This window comes from Erythrolamprus reginae, chromosome 5, assembly GCF_031021105.1.
Source record: "Erythrolamprus reginae isolate rEryReg1 chromosome 5, rEryReg1.hap1, whole genome shotgun sequence".
In the NCBI taxonomy this organism is placed as follows: Eukaryota; Metazoa; Chordata; class Lepidosauria; order Squamata; family Dipsadidae; genus Erythrolamprus; species Erythrolamprus reginae.
Window position 1 is genome coordinate 39,880,068 of NC_091954.1, and position 26,120 is coordinate 39,906,187.

A 26,120-nucleotide genomic window follows, 5' to 3' on the forward strand; every position below is an offset into this window, starting at 1 on the left:
GCACTCCCTATTTTGACTACTTGTTGTCTGTTTAATAGGAACCCGTTATCCAGTCATGTAGGGGTTCAGAAATGCCATAGGATTTCAGTTTTAGAAGTAGTTTACCATGAACCACTGAGTCGAAGGTTTTACAGAAGCCTATGTAAATTGCATCTATTGATTTGCCCTGACTGAAATGTTTAGTCCATATGTTTTTGCAGTGAAGGAGTTGCAGATTAAAGGAATTTTTTTTCTGAAACCAAATTGTTATAGAGTAGGTTGTTTGTTTCTAGGTGGAGGGTTATGGATTGGTTTATGATTGATTCCATGACTTTGCATGTAATGCAGCATAGAGTGATTGGTCTGTAGTTTTCTACTAGACTGGTATATCCTTTTTTGAAGATGGGGATGACCATGGCAAGTGACCATAGGTTTGGTAGGGAACTAGTCCTGAAGGATTTTTCAAATATTATGCTTAGTGGTTCAGCTATGGCTGTGGAGAGCTTTTTTAGGAAGTAGTCCATCAGGCCCGATTAAGAGAGAAGGTTTTAGGCTGTGTAGTGCTTTTTCTATATTGTCTTCAGTGAAGTCTATTTGTGTTAAATATTTATGGTATGATTAGGGAATCTAGGTCATGAGCCATTGCTGTTTATAAAGACTGAGCCAAAGAATGTGTTGAAGTGGTTAGCTTTGACTAGCATTCTTTGTTGTTGGGTCCTTTTAGTGGTGGGATGGGTCTCAAGTCCTTGAGTTTGTTATTTACAAAGTTGTAGAAGGCACAGTTGGATTTGGTGCGCAGAAGGTTTTCCTCTTGTTTTGCTGTGATAGTTGAAGCATTCCATCTTTATTTGGTGACATATATTTTTGTAGCGGTTTTTTAAGTTGGTTAAATAGCCTGCTTTGTTTTTTATTTTAAAAAAATATCATTACAGGAAACTATAGTTTCTGGTTTAGAGGAAGTAAATGTAACAGGAAGGAATAAAAACAATAAAATATGCAGCCAAATAGCATTCAAATAGAATTCAGCAATCCTATCCTGAAACTTCTGTTATTTCAGTGCTTGGTGAGACTCTTGATATCTCTTGTCTTTACACAACCCTAATGTACACTTTTCCTTCTTCCTTTCCATATAATTTGAGTTTTTTCTATTTAAACAAAATCTAAAATTATTATTAAAAATCAAAAAGAACAAAGGTAATTCACACATTCGCTAAGAGCCCTGAGTCAGAAACTTATACTAATTTTCCTTCATGAGTAAAGTAACCTTGACTAGTTAGACATAGTATAAGAAGATCATAGAATATTACTTCTTCTTTAGAAGAAGACTGAAGAGGTCTGTTTTACATTGGCTAACATAAAATGATGCATAGAACAAATCAACAAAATGAACATTAAAGATAATTAGAACTGAAGCACACAATTCTAACAACTGCAATGCTACATATAAAAACAAACAACTACATTAACCTTTATACTTCCTTTATTAACTTGATTTGCCTCTTATTCTCCATTTCATTAAAAATTCAAAGTTAAATTACTCTTTCTTTCCAGGTTTTTTAAAACTTTCTTGCTATTAAGAAAAGCATTACTTTACGCTTTAATGTAGATTTTTCCACTGGTCTATTAAATATATATATAATAAAATATTGAATGACTAAAGTTCTAAGAAAAAAATTATAAGTGAACCAATCAACATAGACTGAGGCATGGATAATGAAATGTGACAAGCATAGCTCAAAATAATGTAGATTATCACAATAACAATCTGAATAAATTAATAGGCTATTTAATAAAATTCATGAATTTTTTGATATGGTAAATATATTGCCTCTCAACTATAATTATTTAATTCTTGTAAAAATAAATACTTCAATCAAATGGTTGCTACAGATTATAAGTACAGAATATTCCTAAATATTATATTTATTATTCGTTATTATTATTTATAAAAGGTATTGACCTACCATCATATCATAAGGTAGCTCTGGGAGGCTTATTATTACATATTATCTAGCCCCTCAGCAGTCAGGATTCAGGCCCGGCTATAGCACAGAAACTGCTTTGGTCGCGTTGATGGATGATCTCTGGCGGGCCCGGGACAGAGGTTTATCCTCTGTCCTGGTGCTTCTTGACCTCTCAGCGGCTTTCAATACCATCAACCATGGTATCCTTCTGCGCCGGCTGGAGGGGTTGGGAGTGGGAGGCACTGTTCTTCAGTGGTTCTCCTCATATCTCTCCAGTCAGTCGCAGTCGGTGTTAGTGGGGGGTCAGAGGTCGACCTCTAGGTTGCTCCCTTGTGGGGTGCCTCAGGGGTCGGTCCTCTCCCCCCTGCTATTTAATATCTACATGAAACCACTGGGTGAGATCATCCAAGGGCATGGGGTGAGGTATCATCAGTACGCTGATGATACCCAGCTTTACATCTCCACCCCAAGTCCAGTCAGCAAAGCAGTGGAAGTGATGTGCCAGTGCTGGACGCTGTTGGGGTCTGGATGGGTGTCAACAGACTCAAACTCAACCCTGATAAGATGGAGTGGCTGTGGGTTTTGCCTCCCAAAGACAATCCCATCTGTCCATCCATCACCCAGGGGGGGGAGGGCAATTATTGACTCCCTCAGAAAGGGTTTGCAACTTGGGCGTCCTCCTCGATCCAAAGCTAACATTAGAAAACCATCTTTCAGCTGTGGCGAGGGGGGCGTTTGCCCAGGTTCACCTGGTGCACCAGTTGCGGCCCTATTTTGGACCTGGAGTCACTGCTTTCTAACTCAAATTCATATTGATCTAAATAGTCGTGGAAAATAATAAATATGTTTGCTATATTATGATTGAAAGATTGACAGATTAACAAAATCTTTATGTTATGAGCTACTGAAAATATTTTTAAAGGCTTTCCCATCTTGGATCATCTGGATAGAAAAATATATAACTATACAGTATCATAAATCAGGTTAAACCATAATAGATACTGATTTAAAAAATATATATATTGATTTTCCATTTAGTATTTCAGTATTAAATAATAGCAGCATTAGAAATAGTAAAGCCTTGATGTTCACTTGTTAACCCCTTTTCAGAAAAATTCTATTTTAAAGAAAATTAAGCTGTTTTCTCTTTCATTTCTTTCTTCTTAAAAGTGTGCCTATTAATATCTCAAATTTTGTTTAAAATGATTTTTTTTAGTACTGGAAAGCAATATACATTTTTTCCCCTTTGAAACTGCATTTTAATCAGTATGTGCTGTATTTAAATTAAATCAATAGAATTTTTCATACATTTCAGGAAGAATAAATAGTTAGAGAATTGTGTCTGGTTATTGCTTGTAGTGCTAAGGCCAGGAAGCAATTTTCAAGCTGTGGCTTCACTTAAATCAAAATGCCTTCGGGCATCCTCAGGATATATGTTTCTTATCTTACTGTCATGTTTAGTGATTACCCTGAATCTGAAGTAGATGACAGAATTTTTAAAACCCAGCCATCTAAAAATGGAGAACTAAACTTCCTAGAGTAATATGTAAGCAAAGAAAACATGTCATCTTTATACAAAGAGCACAGGTTATAGAAATAACTCAAATTAATATGAACAAAGTTGTTTGAATAACTTTATTGAAAGTCAGATGCTATGAAATTTTCCTACAAGTTTTTTTAAAAAACAAATGATACTAGAAAGTAAATTAATATAAAGTAAAAGGGGGCAGAAACCACTTTGATGTAGCAGTTAAAACAGCTTCTAGACTAGAAACTGGGGGACTATGAGTTTTAGCCCCAGATTTTGTAGCTAGAATTCAGAAGGAATTGAAGCATGAGTTGTTATTTTTTTAGAAAATGTTGAAATTGATCCTATTTTACTACACCAAATTAACTAATGTTAAAGTATTGAATTGTCAGTAAATATGTGAACAGCTCCTTAAGCCTCCCTAAAATACTATTAAAAGGAAGAAATACTTATCAAACATTTTTCTTCATAATTACAGTGGATTAAAAATCATTGCATTGCTTGTTATCTACCATGGTAGATATAATGCCTGCCTGCCACATTTCATAATGATTTTCAGATCTTACACGGACTTTGTATAAACATAGTCTTATTGCACTTGTAAAACAGAATTTTAAAAAATCCCAGGGCTACCTGTTTAAAAGCCCAGTATACACCAGAAATGTATCTACACTTGGCCAAAACTACTTTCTACCACTTTGAAAAGACTAATTCTATGCTGTGCATTCCCTTTACTCCATGTCACAAGCACTTTGGGGCCAAGATTCCAAAAGAATGAGTTTGCAAAGAATTGAACAATTCCAGGAAAGAAAATGGAATGAAGTGCTGCAATTGTTGGCAATGGTGGAGTGATGTGATTAAAATGGAACTTTCTTCCCAAGTTTCTTTTCTGTGGGACTAGTTAAACATCAAATGATTTCAGAAAAGAACTAGTGAATCTAAGTCTTGGGGGAGACAGCATTATGGCTCATTATAGATTGCAAGCTGCCACACTACTTTCAACAAGTTCATTCCCAAAAAAGTATGTATGTACCAAACTGCAAGACCCACTGAATGGTAATGCAAAATAAATCTTTTGAGAGCCCATTGACCCTTGTATCATTTAATTCCCAGGTAAATACTCATACTGGCGCTGAGCCTTTCAGAGAAGAAATGCTCTTTCAGATTACAACATACTTGAAGGAAACATGGCTGGCACATCCCATTCCACCAAAAAGTCATTTGGTTTGGCCCACAGAAAGGAAGAAATGTATAGCTAAAAGTCTTTGGAGATTCTCAGTCATCTGGGTGATGGTTGTTCCAAAAGTGATTGTTTAAAAGACAACTGGAGTTTCTTGTTTTTCTTTGAAGATATTTTGTTTCTCATCCAAGAAGCTTCATCAGCTTTTCTTTATCCAAGATGTTGCTTGAATAAGAAGCAGCAAAGAAAAACAAGAAAGTCCTTTTTGTAATCATAGGCTTATGGGCACTGAAATTTGGGAATAAAATATTACTGGAGAGTGATGTTTTTAGCCCAAATGGGTGCTGTATAAAACCTTAATTCTTCCTCTATGGAAAGGCAGCAAAGTCCAGGCTGAGTAAGCATCCTGCAGAATCCATGACCATGGGTGAAAGCAATTAACTTGGTATGCAATATGAAGAAAACCTATAGCTAACTTCTATATAAGGAAATATATGCCTCACTCTCATTCCTTTCCAGGAAAAAGGCAAAGAATGGAGCTTCCGTTAATTATCTATAGGGAAGTCATGAGAAGCTTGCCTTATATGGTGCAAGAGTGAATAGTAATTGGAGGATGGCTTAATGTATGTGGCGTTCGCGAATTGGTTATTCTGTACCACATGTCAGAAGAGTGAAATACAATAAAAGGAGCGATCCTGATTTAACAGAGGTCGTCTCATAGAGAAAACTTTCTCTGTCGCTTCATTCTGATGTGGCAATCATGGCATGCTGTGCCTCCCTAGAGGTTGACCCACTGAAGGAGGGCTGCATGCCTTCAAGTCCTGTTGCCTCTTGAACAAGAAACTTCGGGACGAGTTATTATGTCTGCTTTGAGATATTTCATTCACTTCCACAAAGTGAGAACTTAAAGCCAGCAGCTAATTTTTCTTCATTTCTGGGCTGCAGCAGGAGGAGAAGAATGGGGAGAGGATTGGTAATTAGGACAATACACGTTACACTAGCATACTTTTCTGATAGAAAGATAGGAAAGTATTATGTGTATGTGTGTGTGTGTATGTATATGTATATGTATGTGTGTGTGTGTGTGTGTGTGTGTGTGTGTGTGTGTGTGTGTATATATATATATATATATATATATATATATATATATATATATATATATTCGTAAATTTTCACGGGTATATGTATGTACATTGTTCTGAGTTCGGGTTTTGCCCTGTGTAATATTTTGCATGTTTATGCGACGTTTCGGTGAAATCACATTCACCATCATCAGGCTGAAGTTTCCAAGCTTCGTGCTGTTGTAAAATGGAATGTTTGCAACTGTCATTTCTTCCTAGTATATAGTGTGGGGATGGAGATTTGGTTTGAATGTAGCAAATAGATTGGGTGATTATGTTTCAGTGATCTGATTGGTTGGTGTAATCATAATTATTAGAAGGATTGACATGGTGATTTTTATGAAGTGTTTTTTGTTTAAGGCTGGTTTCCAAATTTCAAAATTCCAAATTCATAATTATTAGAAGGATTGACATGGTGATTTTTATGAAGTGTTTTTTTTGTTTAAGGCTGGTTTCCAAATTTCTGGTAGGCGGGACGTGTCATCTCTTTTATTTATGCAAAGGGGGCTCCTCTCAATTTCTATGGCTTCTAGAGCAATTCTTCTATATAAATTCTCTGTTTTGTGAAGTAATTTAGTTTTTTCAAAGTCAATTTCGTGCCCTGTTTTTTTAATGTGCTGGACAAGGGAGGAAGTCTTTTCTTCTTTTTTAACTGCATTCACATGTTCTGCAATGCGTTGGCTCACTCTTCGGTTGGTTTGTCCAATGTATGTGGCTGCACATGTTTTGCAAGGGATTTCATAGATTCCTTGGTATTCCAATTGGATTTTATCTTTGGGGCTCCTTAGGATATTAGATATTTTTTGGTTGGTGCAAAATGAAGTTTTGATGTTATGTTTGTGCAGAATTTTACTAATTTTGTCTGTGGTGCCCTTGATGTAAGGGAGGATGGTGGTACCATTGTCCTGTTCTTGATCTTGTTTTTTGGGGGGTGTCTCTTTTTTGATTAGGTTTGTGATTGTTTTCTCTTCGAATCCATTAGAAATCTAATAAATAAATAATAAATAAATAAAATTATGTGCTATCTTTGCCCTCAGAAATGGAAGCAATGGATGAGTAGGATCTACTCATGAGGTTTACAGAGGTTCCATTTATCATGATATGAACATTATCATTCTCAGATTTGGTTTTATTTCCTCATGTGCTAATTTTTAGATTTATTTAGTCAAATGTTATTTAATATAACAATGTTTTAAGGTAAGTTTCTCTTGAATCAATTTTAGTATTAATTAAAATTGCATTAAAAGGAGTTTTTAAAAACCTGAAGTTCACAGTTTCATAATGACTTTATGAGCTATTAGGATCACCTGCAAGTCATAGGTCCTGAGGAACTGCCTCCCTATAGCAGTGATGGCGAATCTTTTTTCCCCCGGGGGGCTGAACGAGAATGCACGTGTGCTATCGCACACGCACGAGTGCCCACACCAATAAATCAATGCCCGTGTAGGGCGAAAACAGCTCCCCCCCCCGAAGGCCCTCTACAGGCCGGAAATGTCCTGTTTCCCAACTTCTGGTGGGGCCAGTAGGCTTGTGTTTCACCTTCCCCAGTCTCCAAAGGCTTCCCTACAGCCCGAGGAGGGTAAAAATGCCCTCCCACATCCCCCCATAGGCTCCCTGGAAGCCAAAAATGCCCTCCCAGAGTCTCTGTGCAAACAGAAAATCAGGTAGCTGGCACACACATGTACGGTGGAGCTGAGCTAGGGCAATGGCTCACATGCCAGCAGATATGGCTCCGCATGCCCCCTGTGGCATCCATGCCATAGGTTCACCATCACTGCCCTGTAGGATTGGCTCACCCCCATTTATAGCAGTAGAGGAGGCATGGTATGAGCTCCATTAGTCAAGGAATTCCAGCTTGCAAGATCCAGGAGAAGGGCCTCTTCTGCTGTGGCTCCTGCACTTTGGGTGATTTTAACATCAACACCACCCCACAACCCCCTTGAGAGGGGCTCCCTTCTGTCCTTTCACAGGAATCTGAAGGCTTGGTTCTGCCAGATAGCTTGGAGCCCTAATGGGGAAACATCTACATCCCATGTCTCCCCCTCTTCCCATCCTTTAATTAAATCTTGATTAGGATTTTTATGTTTACTCTTTTAGAGATATTTGTTTGCTAGGTTTTTAATTCTGGAAGCCACCCAGAGTTGTTTACTACAAGTGGGCAGAAAATAAATTCAATTAATTAATTAATGCAGCATAAAAGACTATGCAAGTTTGTCAGGTTTTGGGGATATTATCATCAGCTGAGATGTTACAAAAAGCAGGGGATGGAGAAAAACCAAGAGAGTCTAAAAGTAAAATAAATAAGACAACCCCCCCCCCCCCAAAAAAAATGTCTTAAGCATTGTAAAACATTCCAATCTGTCAAGATCTTTGTAACAAAAATGTGATGACCTGCCAAATATTACTTTCTTTCTCAGCCATTTTATATATAGTTGGAAGCTACATGGTTAGATGATGATTCTGGATTTGTTTTTAAGTTGGCTTGATGCTACATTTGATCTTTGCCAAAAGGCCTAGAAGCTTTTAAATTATTAACTCTTTGTATTTCAGCCTTCTTATTATGGCTCAGAATCTGAAGTGCAGTTTTAACAGGTGGTTTGCAAATACAAATGTATACTTACATTTGCACACTATGAATAAAAATGTATGCATTAAGAATTCAATTTTCTCTGGTAAAATGTTTTCAAAGAGCATAGTCATTAAGAAAATTCATATAAAAATCTTTATACAAGTTTGTATATTAACAATCTTACATGAAATGTAAAGGAAATCAGAAGAGATAGATTCTGGAAACATTTTGGTGTGGCAGAAGCAAAAAGAAAAGTACTGTATTCCAGAATCAACAGATCCTATAATTGTCTGCAGTCCAAAATGCTATCTCTGCTACTGAATTTTGGCAGCAAAGCTTGCTCTGAAATAGTTTCATACCAGTAAATAGTTTACACATTGTCAGATGAGTGGGCCAGGTGTTTCAAATTGTTTCCAATTTTTTCCAGTGTGTCCTGTGACTTAAAATATTGTTGTCAGTACTCTAAATTAGTATTCTGCTCAGCTGTGTAATTCAGAATGCTGCAGACAAATCAAACCTGATGTTGACATTGTTTCTCTAATACTCTATAGCTGTTATTTAGCACACATAGGAAAAGCAGATGTTTTAAATTTCTTTTGTTTAAGTGTTCACACTTTTTACAAATTGCAAAACACTTTTCACCATACAATCATTTCTTCACCCTCTTGAATGAGAGCAGCTTCCACTTTTATTTATTTATCCAACAATATCCGTAAATCACCACATACACCAGTCTTCCTGATTACAATGCTAGACATACCGGTAGTTGCTTCCAACTCTCCGTTCCTGTTTGCCACCAATGCGGCTATTCATTCTAGTCCATAGGACAGAAGATCTTATAATTATATAAAATCATTAAAGCTAGTTTGGCCTAGTGGTTAAGGTGCAAGACAAGAGACCAAGAAGCCATGAAAGCCAACTGGGTGACTTTGGGACATTCATTCTCTCTCTCAGCCCAACTCACTTCATAGGTTTGTGTGAAGAAAAATGCGTGCTGGGCATGTTTACTGCCTTAACTTATTTGTAACAAAATAAAGGTGGGATAATAAATAAACAAATAAATAAACAAATAAATTCCACTATATTCAAATTATACCTTTCATATCATTCCCCACCATGCATGCAGTAAGTACAAAGTTTTTAAGTTTCTTGGCTTTGCAGGTTACTGAAGAATACTTCTAACACGAGCATTAGTTCTGGTATCTAGGGTAAAATAATACCCATTATTCACTCTATGCTGAACCGTAAAATTCAGTATTCCTCTTTTTCTCTCTCTTCTCATCCCATGAAGAACTTTAGATCACATATCTCTTTCTTTACTAAAAACACTAAAATAGTAAGCCTATGCCTATAATAAACAATATTCTGAAACAGGGAACTAGGAAAGTTGTAGAAAAACTGATGCGTCCCTATAATGTGCACTAATGATCCTTCAAATAAGGGTACAAGTACAATGAGTAGATCCTTTTAACATGTTTCCTACATATCAGTCTTGTTATTAAAAGGTCTACATCCATGATTCTGCTTTATACTTACCCAGATAAACAAATAATCTAATGCAGAGATCAGGTTGCAATTATAGTACCACAGGCAATACTTGTACCACAGATATTATTTTCAAAAAGCAGTAAACTGAGTCTAGAAAGGGCATGCTTCTAATCAAAATATTAAAAACTAGATTAAATAGGAGAGCTCAGTTAGATGTTATTATAAATATGTCTATTGAAGTCTGCTACATCACAACTCATTTGATGTACATCTAACTTCAGAAACAGTATATATTCAATTTGTGTTTTGTTCCCACTGAGCCGGATTCACTGACACTTTTACTTCAATGCACCATTTTACAACCTTTCTTGCCTCTGTTGTTAAGTGAATCACTGCAGTTAATAAGTTAATAACCCAGTTGTTAAGTGAATCTGCCTTCTCCATTTACTTTGCCTATCAGAAGGCATCAAAAGGGGATCACAAGATCTTGGGACATAGCAACATTCATAAATATGAATCAGTTGCTTAGTGTCTGAAGTTTGATCACATGAGCATAAGATGCTGCAAAGGTCATAACTATGAAAAACAGTCATAAGTCACTTTTTGCAGTGCCGTTGCAACTTTGAACAGTCATTAAATGAACTGTTGTAAGTCAAGGACTACCTGTACAGTGCATGTTACAGCTCTTCTGGTTTAAAAGATGAGTAATTCAAATTGTGGAGTACTACCTGTCTACTACAAGCTACGACTTTCTTTATTGGTGAATAAATCTAGTGTCCACTATAACAAATGTGCTTGGATCTATAAAGATAGTTCTTACGTAATTATTCAATTCAGTAAACATTTAGAGTTGGTGAAGAAAAAGTAATTTTGTGTGCAATTCTTGCAGTTATAAGTAAGATTATAAATACATTTGTGGTTTCACGTAGCAACCACATCACTTAATAAATAAGTTACCTGTCATGATTATAGTTATAAAAACTACCTATAGTTAGTTCTGATATTACTGGCCTTACTGATTTTTAATTAATTTTCTCATTTGGGGGTTGTTTTAACACTGCTGTTACATGACCTGGGAATAACACGGGAACGAATACAACCAAAAGTAAGTGCATATGAAACCTATACTCTATGACCAATAAATACAAATTATTATCCAATAAATAAATACTTGTATTAGATGTTTGAACATTATTTTGTTTTTAATGTGCCACAAAGTAGGTTTGGCAAACTACTCCAGATTTCATAGCTATAAGAAACATTATTAGAAATAGTTATTTTTTATTGTTCCAGTCTGAATAAGTAAAATTGTTAGGCCATGGAAAGTGGAGCCAACTGAACTATAGCCACAATACAGGAGTATATTTCACTGAATCTCATATGCACGTATATAAAGGCTGAGTTGCCTTTTCACCATAAATATATTTCCTGGGAAGGAGAGAATCCTTGCTTTACATTGTTTGAATGCATGTTTAGAAATATGCTATACTTCCTGTGGCCCTTTTATGGAATAGGCCCAGGGGTGGGCAGCAGGCAGGATGGGGTGGAATGCAGTTCCACCGGCGAAAATAAAGATGCGTGTGCAGCTCCAGCTGATTGGCGGCTGTCACTTCCTGGATTACTGGTCTTGGCTCAGCTCTCCTTTTTTCCCCTGCAAGCACTCCTTGCTTTTTTCCTCTTTCCTTCCTACTGGCTTTGGCCAAGCTTCCCACTCTCCTGCCCAGCTCCCCTCCAGCCTCACGTGGCCACCTCTTGCCTAAGGTGCAAGCAGAAGGCGTGGGTGGAAGCGGCACTGGCAGCATTTATGCTTCTGGCAGTACCCGTTGGCCTAGCTACCCAGCCTGAGGAGGGGGGAGCGACCCAGGAAGGAGAGAGCGGGAAATGCGAAGCAAATTGTCACCCCAGCGAGCAATACTGGTAAGGTTGTAAAGCGAGGACTTAACAGTTCACTTGAATGATTATGATCGTTCAAGCCACTCCTCCCTCCTGGTCACATGGCTGGCAAGCCACTCCTACCCAGTCACATAACCATTAAGCCACACCTAGAGAATAAGCCTCCCCCACAGTGTGGCAGTAAACATTTTGGCTGCCCATTACTGAATAGGCGAAGGAACTGAAGGGTCAGCAACCCTTTCCCTTTATTTCCCATCCCAAATTGCCACAGCAGTTGATCATTTCAGCTACAGAGACTCAGCAAAACTAAGGCAGACACAACTGTTTCATAAACAGCATGCTTACTAAGAACAGACCTGCAGTCTAACCATTAATGTAAGACATATCCTGATTAAGTAAGGAAAGATACAAGATGTCTCAAGATAAGAAGCTTCAGTATATCAGCCCATTTAAAAACCAGAACTGGAAGTCAGGAGGGTCAGACATTTCAAGGAAATTCTAAGTATCCACATGTAATACAAATAAACAGAATTATTGCTTCAAATTTATTGAAGCAATAAATTTAAGAGCACTGAATGTGGCCAAAATACTGAGAATACAAACTATGATAAACAAATATGTGTTCATAAAAGAAAGTGAAGAAAGAAATTCAGACAAACCAACCTTTTGTTCTGCAAATGCAGCAGGATAATATTGCCCAAATTTAGAGAAGGATGCTGAAGACTACAATACAGTAAAAAAAGTATAAAGTATTAATATTTATACGGGGTTATTGAAAAAGAATGAACCAATTTCATGACACAATATTTTATTAAGGAAAAATAATACAAAACTCCAACCAAGTCAAGCATAGTGGTACCTCTACCTAAGAATGCCTCTACTTACAAACTTTTCTAGATAAGAACTGGATGTTCAAGATTTTTTTGCCTCTTGTCAAGAACCATTTTCTGAGCCTCTGAAACTGTCACCTGAAAAGGCAGGGAGAAGCCTCCGTGCGGCCTCTGTAGGAATCTCCTGGGAGTAAAAAGGGCCGGAAAAGGCGTGGAGAAGCCTCTGTGGGGCCTCTCAAGGAAATCACACACGGTTAGGTTTGGGGATCTCACAGGGCAAGCACAAAAGGCAAGGTTTTGTCCCCCTCAACACCAAACGCCTTTTCCAGAGGACTCGCCATTCTGAGGGTAAGCAAACAACTGAATGTTGCCAGAAAAGGATGCAACTACATCGCCCCTATAGCAGCCATTCAAAACTTAGATAACTCCACTTTCAAATGGCCACTGACTCATTACATGACAATGCTTGAGAATTGAAGTAATGTGTCATAAAATCAGTTCATTCTTTTGATATAACTCTGTATATTAAATACTGAATAATAGCAACTGAGGAAAAAGGGATAAAAATAGAATTTATAACCACTCTCATCATTGCAGCATGATTCATTAGTCATCCAGGAAATATACACTATACTGTATATATAAATGTAGTCAAACCAAGTTCCATTTTCCTTGACAATGATATACAAATGGATCATAATTCTTGCTCCAACGATTACTTTAAAACTTCTCAGGGTTGCTTATAGCCCTGATATTTTGATACCCTCCCATCCAGGTACCAAGCCATGCTTAGCTTTAAAGGCCAGATAAATTTAACCAGGTGCTGCCACCTGCTGAAACACCACAAAAGAAGCCTTTATACAAGGAGCCCAGCACTTCAGTAAATGTTAAGGATTTTCAGCCATTAAATAGACCCTCTTAAAAGACCCTCTTACACTGCATAAGTTTTAAATGATTATTATTTAATTTTTTTAGAAGGCATTCACCCAGTAAGAAAGTGCAAAGGTCATAAATATTGATAAATGTCCTTTAAAAATATTTTATTTGAATTTTAGAATACAACCGAAGAAAACAATGATAAGAAGGAAAGAAATTAAAAGAAAAATTAAAAATAGGAAACAATAAAAAATAATCAAAGAATTGTGATTTCTTCCCTTGTCTCAATTGAGTAATTGCCATCTTTTATCCCTCCCTCCGTAATCCTTTTTAACCCCCAAATCCATAAATCATCAATTTAGTCTTTTCTTCTTTCAATAAAAAGTCCATATAAAGCTTTCAATCTTTTTAAAAGGTCTTTATCATTTTTCCCTGACCAAAGTCTTCAATTTAGTCATTTCCACAAGCTCCATCAATGTTATAATCTAATCTACTTTTGTGGGTATTTCATTATTCTTCCATCTTTGTGCATACAATAATAAAAATATCTATCAATGTCCTTGATCACTAATTCCATTTCATTTTAGTTTAAATGAAATGGATTAGGTGATCAAGGATATTTATCCATTATTTTATTATCTAAGAATGGATCAACTCCTAATAATATAATATCAGTACAAAACAATATCCAGCACATCTTCATATTATATTCAAATTTATAGGGAATTTTGTATTAATTTATTTATTTTTTTATTCATTTGATTTCCCCCCCCCCCTGCCTTTATTACTTTTATAAATAACTCAAGGCAGAAAACATACATAACACTCTTTCCTCCTCCTATTTTGAAATGTTGCATTTCGATATATCCATATTCACCCATACTTGATGAACAAATCCAAGCTTGTTAACTAAAGACAGACTCTTAGGTCCAAAAAGACAAATAAAGTTTATTAGGAAATAGCATGCTTCAATAGAAAGCCTGTGCCTCTGACCTTTTCCATCTACATGCTGAGGAAAAGGAAATTCTCTTTGCCTACCGTCCCTGTCCTAATGTCTTTTTATCTTTTCTATCTCTACTTTATACTTATATTATGTTAAACATACTACAATACTATATTTGTACGACAAACAAACAAACAAATAAATAAATAAATAAAAGTAAGTGAAGAAAAGAGTTTAGAATTAGATATTTAAATGATCTCAATACAAATGATCAGACAAAAGAATTTTGGTTAAAGCATAGAGTGGCCTGAACCTCTTATTTTCAAAGGAAATAAGGAAACACAGGAGTCGATTTCAAGAGTCAGAAAAAGCAAGAAGACAAAATCTGACAAAAGTAAAATAAAGGTTCTCTAGGACAGGGCTCTCAACCTTGGCAACTTTAAGCCTGGAGGACTTGAACTCCCAGAATTCCTGGCTGGGGAATTCTGTGAGTTGACGTCCACCAGGCTTCAAGTTGCCAAGATTGGAAAATCTTGCCCTAGGACAGTGACGATTGTTCTGTCTGGGTTCCCCCAGACGTCAACACCAACTAAAAAGAGTAGCCAGACACGCTGGTAAAAAGCAAAGTCATTTTATATCTTTGAAAACAAACACAGATAACAAAAACTGTTCTTACAAACTGGAATGCTATGAAGCTTCACAGAAGTGTCACGACGGCCAGACAATACAACAGGCTTCTTGCTGGCACACACACCACTGTAGATAATAAAACCCACGCCTCCCCCAAGTTTTCAGCCTTCGAGGCCACAAGCCAGAATCAGAGACGCCAAGGATCGAAGCAAGGTCACAGGACTCCCAAAAGATAACTCTCCACAATACAGGAAGGGTGGGCCTGCCTTTTCAACCTTTCTGAGGAGAACCACACCCAAACCCAGCTGTTGCCTATTAGGGATGAAAATACCTGGCTAATTGTCCCCTTCATTGTGCTGCCCTTCTCTGCCTCATATCTATGATGGCTTGTGCGTTCTCATCTAAGGACTCCAGGCTACTCGCTGGGGACAGCTCCCCCCCCGGGGGTCTCAGGCTGTTCTCCCTCCTCCTCGTCCTGACATTCCTCTTCCCCGTCTGCCTGGTCCTCCTCCTCCTCCTGTTCCTCGTCCTCCCCCTCTGAGCATGGAGCCGGCAGAGTTCCAGCCGTTCCCTGAGGAGCCTCAGGCTGAATCACAACAACGATGAACCTTTTTTTCCTCGAATGCCGAAAGAGCATAGGTGTGCGCTATTGCACATGCCTGAGTGCCCACACCCACAATTCAATGCCTGGGGAGGACAAAAACAGGTTCCCTTGCCTCCTGGAAGCCCACTGGAGGCCGGAAATAGCCTGTTTCCCAGCTTCTGGAGGGCCCAATAGGCTTGTGTTTCACCCTCCCCAGGCTCCAGAGGCTTCCTTGGAGCTGGGGGAGGGTACAAATGCCCTCCCCCATTCTCCCAGAGGCTCCCTGGAAGCCAAAAATGCCCTCCCAGAGTCTTTATGCAAACCAAAAATCAGCTAGCAGGCACACACATGCATGTTGGAACTGAGCTAGGGCAACAGCTCATGTGCCAGCAGATATGGCTCTGCGTGCCACCTGTGGCACCCGTGCCATAGGTTCACCATCACTGCCCTAGGACCATGATGGAGAACATATGCGCGCACTAGCCAGCTAATTCTTGGCCTTGGGGAAGGCCATTTCACACTCTGGAGGTTTCAGGGAAACCTCCCTGAAGCCCTGGAGTGCGAAAAGAAGTACAATGGGCAAATTGGAAGTCTGTTTTTCCAAATTTCAATTTTGCCTGTTTGGCCATTTTTTACCGTCCCAGGCTTCATTGGGAGACTGTGCGTATGCATGGAAATGGGGAGGGGAATTGTGCAGATGCACAAGGGCAGAGTGGGAGTCTGCGCTTGCATGGGGGGAAGGGAATGGGTGTGGGTGTGGGTGATAGCACATGCACACGCACACTTTTTGTACACGAACCAAAAAAGGTTCGACATCACTGCTCTAGGAAATTCCTAAGATTATTATATTGATTATAATCAACTCATAATTGAGCCCAAGATTCTATTGCTAAGTAAGACATTTGGTAAGTGACGTTTGACTAATTTTATGACCTTTCTTGCCAAAGTTCTCAAAGTAAATCACTGTTCTTAAGTTAATGATGCAGTTATTAAGTGAACCTGGCTTCCCCATTGACTTTGTTTGGCAGAAAGTCACAAAAGGTGATCATTTGAAACTCGGACATTGCAACTATCATAAATATGAATCAATTACCAAGTTTCTGAATTTTGATCACATATCTATGGGGTTGCAGCAACTGTCATGAGTGCCACTGTAATTTTTAATGGTCACTAAATTTTATTTATTTTTTATTTATTTTATTTATTTATTGGATTTGTATGCCGCCCCTCTCAGTAGACATATAAATGACTGTTATATGTCAAAGACTATCTATACTTCAGAGAATTCTAAGGATCACTTGCAAGGGATATATGTAATAACAATGATCAGAAATATAGATTAGTATTTCCAGGGAAGGAAACAATAGATGGATGTTCAAACTCACTTTCTAAATCACTAGTATTCTAATGCTGAGTCATTTTCGTATGTAAAGGAGGAATGAGTGATGCTATTATGAATTAAACATCCTGTTAGGTTCTTTGTTTGTTTTTGCGTCTGCTTTTTTTTTTAATTGAAAAGGCATACACCAACAGGGGGGAAAAAATGAAATTTAAAAAGATGTATTGCTAAAGCATGGCTAATACTGATATTTCATTGCCACAAGGAAAAAATAAATTTATCCTGCATAATCTTCTGTGTATAGGCTTCCTCCTGTTTTTAATTATATCTTTTATAAAGTATGATTTGGAGATAACTAAAAGCCATTACAGTATTTAAAATTTGTCAAGAAAAAGCTCCATCAGAGAAAAAGATCTGTAACTTGCTTTGCAGGCACTGTGTGCGTGCATGCGTGTATGTATTTGTATATCCTCATAAAAAGCCCTGAACTAACTCAAACTAAGACACAGCAATATCAGCTTGCAGCATGACAGTGAAAAAGAAAGAAAGAATAACTATCTTAAGCTAACATACTGTTTCCAAATGTATATACAATATATTTAGAAGAATAATTTTTTGAACTTTCATGACAGTGGCCATAAAACTGAGTGAAGGTGAAAAGAACAGTAAAAAAAATTATACCAATTTGAGAAGTAAATTAACAAACTATCTTGCATGATGAAATGTATCAACTCAATGACAATAAATTCCAAGACTAAATGCTTTACAGATGTAAAGCAAATATATATTGTATTACAGCAAAAGAAAAAATAAATTATTGCAAAATAAATAAATTATTGTAAATAAATTTAGGGTAGAAAAAGTTACAGCCCAAATGGAAACAAATTATAGTACTAATAAACATTTATAGAATATAAAGTTATAGAATGTGGAATTCTTTTGAATTTTTTTATTCAGAGCCACTTACATATGGTACATTATCATAAAAATCATACCGATGTGCATTTTATCACATTACAATTACTTTCACCATCAACAAATCAACAAATGTGTGATAGAAACAGAAGAGTGATGGCAGAAAAAGACCTCATGGTCCATCTAATCTGCCCTTATACTATTTCCTGTATTTTATCTTAGGATGGATATAGTATGTTTATCCCAACTATGTTTAAATTCAGTTACTATGGATTTACCAATCACGTCTGCTGGAAGTTTGTTCCAAGCATCTACTACTCTTTCAGTAAAATAATATTTTCTCAGGTTGCTTCTGATTTTCCCCCCAACTAACCTCAGATTGTGCCCTTTGTTCTTGTGTTCACTTTCCTATTAAAAACACTTCCCTTCTGAACCTTATTTAATCCTTTAACATATTTAAATGTTTCGATCATGCTCCTCCTTCCCCTTCTGTCCTCCAGACTATACAGATTGAGTTCATTAAGTCAATCATAAAGCTGATAAGTTTTATGCTTAAGACATTCCACCATTTTTGTAGCCCGTCTTTGGACCCGTTCAATTTTATCAATATCTTTTTGTAGGTGAGGTCTCCAGAACTGAACATAATATTACAAATGTGGTCTCACCAGCCCTCTATCCAGCAGGATCACAATCTCCCTCTTCCTGCTTGTTATACCTCCAGCTATGCAGCCAAGCATTCTACTTGCTTTCCCTACCACCTGACCACACCAATCCTTCTCTTCTGAAGTTTTTGCTAACACAGAATTGCCAACACAATACTCAGATTGAGAATTCCTTTTCCCCAAATGCATTATTTTACATTTGGAAACATTAAACTGCAGTTTCCATTGCTTTGACCACTTATCTAGTAAAGCTAAATCATTTGCCATATTACAGACACCTCCAGGAATATCAACCCTATTACATACTTTAGAGTCATCCGCAAATAGGCAAACCTTCCATTCCATAGTAGCATGCTAGTATGGTATAGAATAGAAATACCATATAATCAAAGTAGTTTTAAAACACTCAGATTTTAGGCTTAGGCAAGAAGCTTATTACTTATTCAGATTTCATTTTAAAACTTTACAATAGCTCTAAACACAAACCTTGAACCATTACAGAAAAAAAAATATAGGAATCAGCTGTCATGAATGAAGTAATATAGCCTGATCCTGCAAATCAATAAAGAATTATTGAAATAAGAGCATTGTCTTCAAACTGAGCAAATTAGCAAACCAGAGCAAATTTATAAATTAAATCAATGAGATTTTATGTCATCATAGTTAATCTCTATTAATCAAGGGTAGTGTTGCTGTATTAATGGAGTTAGTATATACAGTATAACATTGCTTTGTTTTTCTGAATGCTTATCAAAATAAATGTACAATATGCAACATATTTAGCAATTAAGATACCAGCAGAGCTTATGCCTATAGCAGTGATGGCTAACCTTTTCTGTGCGCAAGACAAACACGTGAGTGCACGAACCCATCATTTTTTCTAATTATGGTTGTCTTAGTCAGTAAACTCAGAATACACCAGGTATTTATTTTACCAGTGATAAAAATAACCAGTGTTTTATTGCAATATTTGGTGATTACTCAATCATCTTGATTCATTTGGTAGCAAGTAAGATGAAGTCTACCTCTAATCATTTAGTGACATACTATTAATCTAACACTGAAGTGGGAAGTATTTCATACAGTACACTACTGTTTTTTGAATATAAATCAAAATGGTTTTTTTTTAAAAGCCAAAGAGCTGAAATTGTAGAGTTTTTATTCCAAGGAACATGAATTATTAGTCAGAATGGCATGCATGGAGAATATTTTAAACAAAGTTCCCTTTTACACATCAAGAAGGCAGAGCAGCTGCTTAATCGTCTCAGTTGGATTCAACTGCCAGTTCACTTCATTAATTTATGTGAACCTCACTTAGACCATCCCAAAATGTACAATTGCTAAAATCTGTTCGTACAAATCAAAGTTGAGAAATTCTCTCTTGACACCCAAACACCAGAAAATAGCCTAAATTTACAAATCCTCTAACAACAATTATACATTGTGTGTATCAACTACCATTTCAACAAAAGTTAAAACACAAGTTATTTTTCTTCCAGTATTCCAACTGGGTCAATTCACTATAGGTTGTAGAAAGTACAGTGATACCTCGTCTTACAAACCCCTCATCATACAAACTTTTCGAGATACAAACACGGGGTTTAAGATTTTTTTGCCTCTTCTTCCAAACTATTTTCACCTTACAAACCCAAGCCACCGCCACTGGGCTGGCCCGCCTCCAGACTTCTGTTGCCAGCGAAGCGCCCGTTTTTGCACTGCTGGGATTCCCCTGAGGGTCCCTTCCATGGGAAACCCCACTTCCGGACTTTCCTGTTTTTGCGATGCTGCAGGGGAATCCCAGCAGCGCAAAAACGGGCGCTTTGCTGGCAACAGAAGTCTGGAGGTGGGGTTTCCCAGCGAGGGGAGCCTCAGCGAAATCGCAGCATCACAAAAACACGGAGGTCCGGAGGCGGGGTTTTGAGGACTTCCATGTTTTTGTGATGCTGCAATTTCGCTGAGGCTCCCCTCGCTGGAAACCCCACCTCTGGACTTCCGTTGCCAGCAAAGCACCCGTTTTTGCGCTGCTGGGAATCCCCTGCTGGGATTCTCCTGCAGCATCACAAAAACACGGAAGTCTGGAGGTGGGGTTTCCCATGGAGGGGAGCCTCAGGGGAATCCCAGCAGCGCAAAAACGGGCGCTTCGGCTGGCAAAAGGGGTGAGTTTTGGGCTTGCACGCATTAATCGCTTTTCCATTGATTCCTATGGGAAACAGTGATACCTCGTTTTACAAACTTAATTGGTTCTGGGACGAGGTTTGTAAGGTGAAAAGTTTGTAAGAATTGAATTGAATTCTCTTCTCTGAGGGAAAATAAAGCAGAAGTAAACAGCCAGTATCTTCATAAAAATATTTTCTCCCAGGACTGCCATAAACTTTTTATCACCAATTTCTGCAGCTGGAAAAACGTCACACTATGTAATCTGATTTACCAAAACCTCATTCTTTGCAGCAAGTATTTGACACTTTCAGTCAATCTGTCAGCTGAATTATTTATCTACTGAAAAAAAAGTGTTTCCTTTTAATTTTGTTTATTTAATATTTTCCTTGTGCAACTGTTTAAAATATTCTAGGAGCAAATTCCTTTAACCTGGTTACTTGCAAGGTAAATGATCAGAATAGAAAACAGTTTTAAAGGTTTGAGGTTGAAATGTACCGTTAAGCTGAAATTCTGTACTTACCTGGAAATAAACACTCTATGGGTTTCCTTCCAAACAAAATCATTGTTCTTTACTGTACAGATTTGGTCTTTTTCATATGCCAACAATCTTTCAAAAACTGTGTTTATATAATTATAGTACCATGAATAGGATTATAATTTTGCAAATGTATATTATTATTGGCTTCATTTATTCCATCAGTTCAATTAATATAAAACAGTTATGAGAAACAGTTTAAATTGGTCAGAATACTCTGCATTAAGTGGCTGTGTATATAAGAGTATACATTTAATAATATGGTTAAATCTACATTCCAACCCATTAAATACAAGTGAAATGAATGTATTTTACTTTCCAAAAAACATTGTTTAAAACTATGATGCAAGCAATCTGCCAAAATGAAACCATAATATTTGAATAATAAGGAATATAATTTTCACTATTTGCATCTAACCATGGTCATTGTTATTGTTCCTGCCATGTGCTTTATTACTGCCTTCCTCTCATAAACAGTCCAAGACAAGTATATTAAACTTATATGCCCCCCCCCCCGCTTATTAAAACACTATCCAAGGGCAGCCTCATGGTATAGTATAAGTCTGTTAGGTTTTGTCACTAATTATCTTGGGTGGAAGTGATTTAACAAAGGCAGGAAAAAGGATTGAGATCAGCAGTGGAGACAGATTTCACATCTGTGTAGTGTGAATTCATAATATCCCCAAATTTCACAGAATAAGGATGGAGAGCACAAGAACATGTGGAAGCAGCCTTTAATAATTCCTAAGAGAGGAACAGACTACTGTATACAGTCCAATGAGTATTTACTGAAAGATCAGTATGTTGAATAGGACTTGCTCCTAAGTAATGTCTATGATCTTACACACATCAGGTCTTCTAAATATATTTCATGCTCACATTTCCATTTTAGCACTGTATCTTTAAATTAATTACACCAGTAATTACATAGGTTTTATGATGTTGGCTGGATTATTTCAGAAAAGATTTGTTCAGAATGAAGTTGGCACATTTATACCTTAATGAAAAAGAGATTCCCAGAAGAATAGTAAGAATAGTGCAAGCCAAAAATTTAAGTAACAGAACACAGAGCACATCTGTATTTTCCAAGCACAAGCTCCACAGATGTTGTAAATTACTCTCTTTTTTTCAGTTGTCTCTATGAAAAGTGTCAAGTTTAAGAATAAAGTTCAGAAAAGACTGGAAATTTTCACAGCAAGAGTTGTCAACAATTACACTTAGCAGCACTGGACTTCTTGGATGAGTGTATTATTTAGAGAAAAAAACTGGAAAAAAACATTCAACACTGTTTTAAATAAACTATACCTCAGGCTGAAAGTTTATACAGTATGAACCAGACTGCTTTGTGTTTTAAAACACTCAAACCTATTTGTTATTGTTAATCAGATCAGTTTGCTAATCTACAGTCCACATTTAATGTCATTTGCATATTATTCCTATTGGTTTCAACAATGACATCTAAATAAATTTGCATACAAGCAGACCTATCAATTTTACTGTATGCAACAAGAACTAATTCAAAATATATATATTTAATATTGCATTAGATTGGAGGCAGGGATTGGAGATTTTTATAACTCTGAACAGTTAAATTTGGCATCTAGTGTATGAAGAATAGATTTTATTTCTGAAATCCAGACAAACCTTTACTATTCGGTGTACCTGTGGCTATATTTTTCTGGTCTGAAATTACTCTCAGTCGAGTATAAAGATATTTCAATTGATATAAACCATAGCATGGGAATATTATTTGAAAACCACGGGGCAAAGTATTGTATAATTTACTTCCCAGTATACATTACTCCCCCTCAAAACAAATAAAATGCCAGCAAAAGTTCCCCAAAAAGCGGCGCGGGGGGGGGGGTAGATTTCCAAGAATACACAAAATATCTGTTAGGCATCCCCACCATAATTAGTTTGTTTTTCCTCAACTGGAAAGTTAACATTTGAGGAATCAAACTTTTAAACTGGATCCTTAAAGTAGCCTTTACAGTTTTGGGAGGGAAAAGAATCCTATCACTCTTTCAACGCTTCCTTCTGCCCAAACCCATTCCGTTTCCAGTAAGACCTAATTTCCTTTAACAATACACGGTACATTGCTCGGTTTGAGAAAGCAGTATATTTGCTCCTTTCCTCTGTTCAGAGATCTGCAGCCAGGTCCTTGACAGAGGGATTTCCTGCCCATAATCCCCCCCACCAACTCCCAACAAATCCCGCAAAAGGCGGTGTAAACATTAAGAGGTCTGCAGTCTCCGTTTTGAAACTGGGTTTTTCTCCGAAACGGATAAAACTTAATCCACGGATTCCAGAAAATCAGATCCCACCCCGAGGGCTTCCCCTCGCACCTTTTTTCAAGAGCCGGAATCTACTTGGGCTGCATCGGAGATCCCGAAAAACCGGGAGACGAGGTTTCTGAGCATGCACAAAGCGCCTCCCCCGGTCCTGCAACGTTTCCAGGGACTCGATCGGAGTCTCCGGGCAGAATTAAGCGCTTCCCCTGACACGCGCACATTCATACATACATACAAGCATGCACGCACGCATACACACACCCCGTCCTCTCTTACTCACAAGGAGACAGTGCGGTTGGGCAGCAACGAGGGGTGCAAAGTTTCCGCCAAGTCGCCTCCGCTGCAGACAACTTTGATGCGGAGCGTTTGCCGGCCGGGTCCCTTGGAGCGCTCGGCGGTGCAGAGACAGCTGTCAACCACCAGGTCTGGGCAATTCCTGTTGGCTTTGGAAAGCCCCACCGCGGCGGCCGCCACCACCAAGCAGAGGGAGTAGCACAGCCCGTGCATGGCGAGGAGGGAGGGGGCGGCGGCGGGGCGCCTCGAGCCTCCTGCGTTTTTGGCGGCTCTGAGTAAGAGGCGGCGGCGGCAGCACCGCTCATGGCATAGTCGGCGCGCGCCCAGCAGCCTTCTGGCAGGGAAAGAGGGTCGCCGTCCAGCCTTCACGCCTCTTCCTCCTCCTCCTCCTCCTCCGCAGTGGGCCACGGGCGGGAGGCGCTCCCTCCGGTCTCAGCACGGCCGCTTCCCGCCGCCCAATTTCTCTGGGCGGACCACACGGAGAGAGAGCGAGAGTGAGGAGAGAGAGGTTTCGCGCTGCCGCGGATAAAATGCCTCCCGCCTTTCGGCCGTTGGAGGAATTATTTTTCTTTCTTTTTTTTCCTCTCCTCAAGTGTGTTTTTCGCTCGGGAGGGGGTGGCAGGCGCGCGCTGAATCAGAAATAGCGCCCCCCTCCGCTCGAGCAGGAGACCTCGTCCCATTTCAGTCCAGGGCCGGGTGTCCAGTGTCCTCCCTAAAGAGACGCCCCCCCTCGCTCCCTTTCCCCCCGCACCCGAGTCTGGCGGGCTCAAGCGCGCGAGTCGCGTCCCGGGATTTAAAAAGAAACCGTGCGCCGTCCCCACAGTTGAGGCGGCAAACAGAATCCCCGGAGGGTGTCTCACCCCGACCCCCAAAACAGCGTGAGTTTCCCTGTTGAGTGAAGAGAGCCACCTTCACCGGTGTTTCTGTGGAGTAATCTTAAATAAGACTGTTCGGAAATTACTCTCCCCCCCCCCCGGCTACTGCGAAACGGGGGGCAGAGGAACGCAGTGAGATAGTGAAAATGGAGCTCCACCCCAGAGCACCCAATCTGCACTGAAAGGTTTGTTTGTGTATTTATTTATGTATTTGTCAAACAATTATATTATGGTAATTTGTACAAATAAAACATTAGATAAATAATGATAAAGAGCAATGACAGAAGACAATAGAACAGTAGGAGTTGAAAGAAAACGCAGGGCGTCCTGCATAAGCCACGCCCACAGTGTGGTAGTAAAAGTTTGGTAGCCCTTCACTCCCCCTCCCCCCCCCCCATTCCTTTCCTATATGGCTGTGGCAATAAACCAGAGTTGGCTGCCAGGTGGGCTGAAGTCTGGATGAAATGAGCTTCCTCCCCAATGTGGTTGCGAGATCCAGCTAAGTGATGGATATATAGGGGGGAGCCTTCTGCACATGTGCAGGCTCCTCCTAAGACCCTCACTTCTAATTGCCTGGGAGTAATTTGCACCAATTGGACTAATTTCCTGCAAGAAACTACCTTTGGTTTCTTCCTTTGACCAGCGTCCTTAAGTGTAAATGGAATACCTCAAAGGTGCTTTTACAGGAGGCAACTGTTTTTTCTTTTGAAGACGTTTCGCTTCTCCTCCAAGAAGCTTCTTCAACTCTGACAGGATTAGGAAGGAATATAAATGTATATATAGGCTGTTAAGGTCTGGATGGGTGTCAACAGACTCAAACTGAACCCTGATAAGACGGAGTGGCTGTGGGTTTTACTTCCCAAAGACAATACCATCTGTCCGTCCATTACCCGAGGGGGGGAATTAATGACCCCCTCAGAGAGGGTCCACAACTTGGGCATCCTCCTCGATCCACAGCTCACATTAGAGAAACATCTTTCAGCTGTGGCAAGGGGGACGTTTGCCCAGATTCGCCTGGTGCACCAGTTGCGGCCCTATCTGGACCGGGACTCGCTGCTCACAGTCACTCATGACCTCATCACCTTGAGCTCGACTACTGTAACGCTCTCTACATGGGGCTACCTCTGAAAAGTGTTTGGAAACTTCAGATCGTGCAGAATGCAGCTGCGAGAGCAATCATGGGCTTCCCCAGGTATGCCCATGTCACACCAACACTCCACAGTCTGCATTGGTTGCCGATCAATTTCCAGTCACAATTCAAAGTGTTGGTTATGACCTATAAAGCCCTTCATGGCATTGGACCAGAATATCTCCAGGACCGCCTTCTGCCGCACGAATCCCAGCGACCGGTTAAGTCCCACAGAGTTGGCCTTCTCCGGGTCCCATTGACTAAAAAATGTCATTTGGCGGGCCCCAGGGAAAGAGCCTTCTCTGTGGTGGCCCCAGCCCTCTGGAACCAACTCCCCCC

At 38.9% G+C, this 26,120-nt stretch overlaps 1 protein-coding gene across 1 annotated transcript in view; it reads right to left on the reverse strand.

The window, feature by feature from the left end:
- The window catches only part of ADGRA1 (adhesion G protein-coupled receptor A1), a 549,068-nt gene extending 524,863 nt beyond the window's left edge, over window positions 1-24,205 (reverse strand). Inside the window, exon 1 of the mRNA XM_070752445.1 lies at window positions 23,764-24,205. Within this exon, the coding sequence (XP_070608546.1) occupies window positions 23,764-23,990 (227 nt within the window). The 5' untranslated portion in view covers window positions 23,991-24,205. The remainder of the gene's footprint in view (window positions 1-23,763) is intronic.
- Between the last annotated feature and the right edge of the window lie 1,915 nt (window positions 24,206-26,120).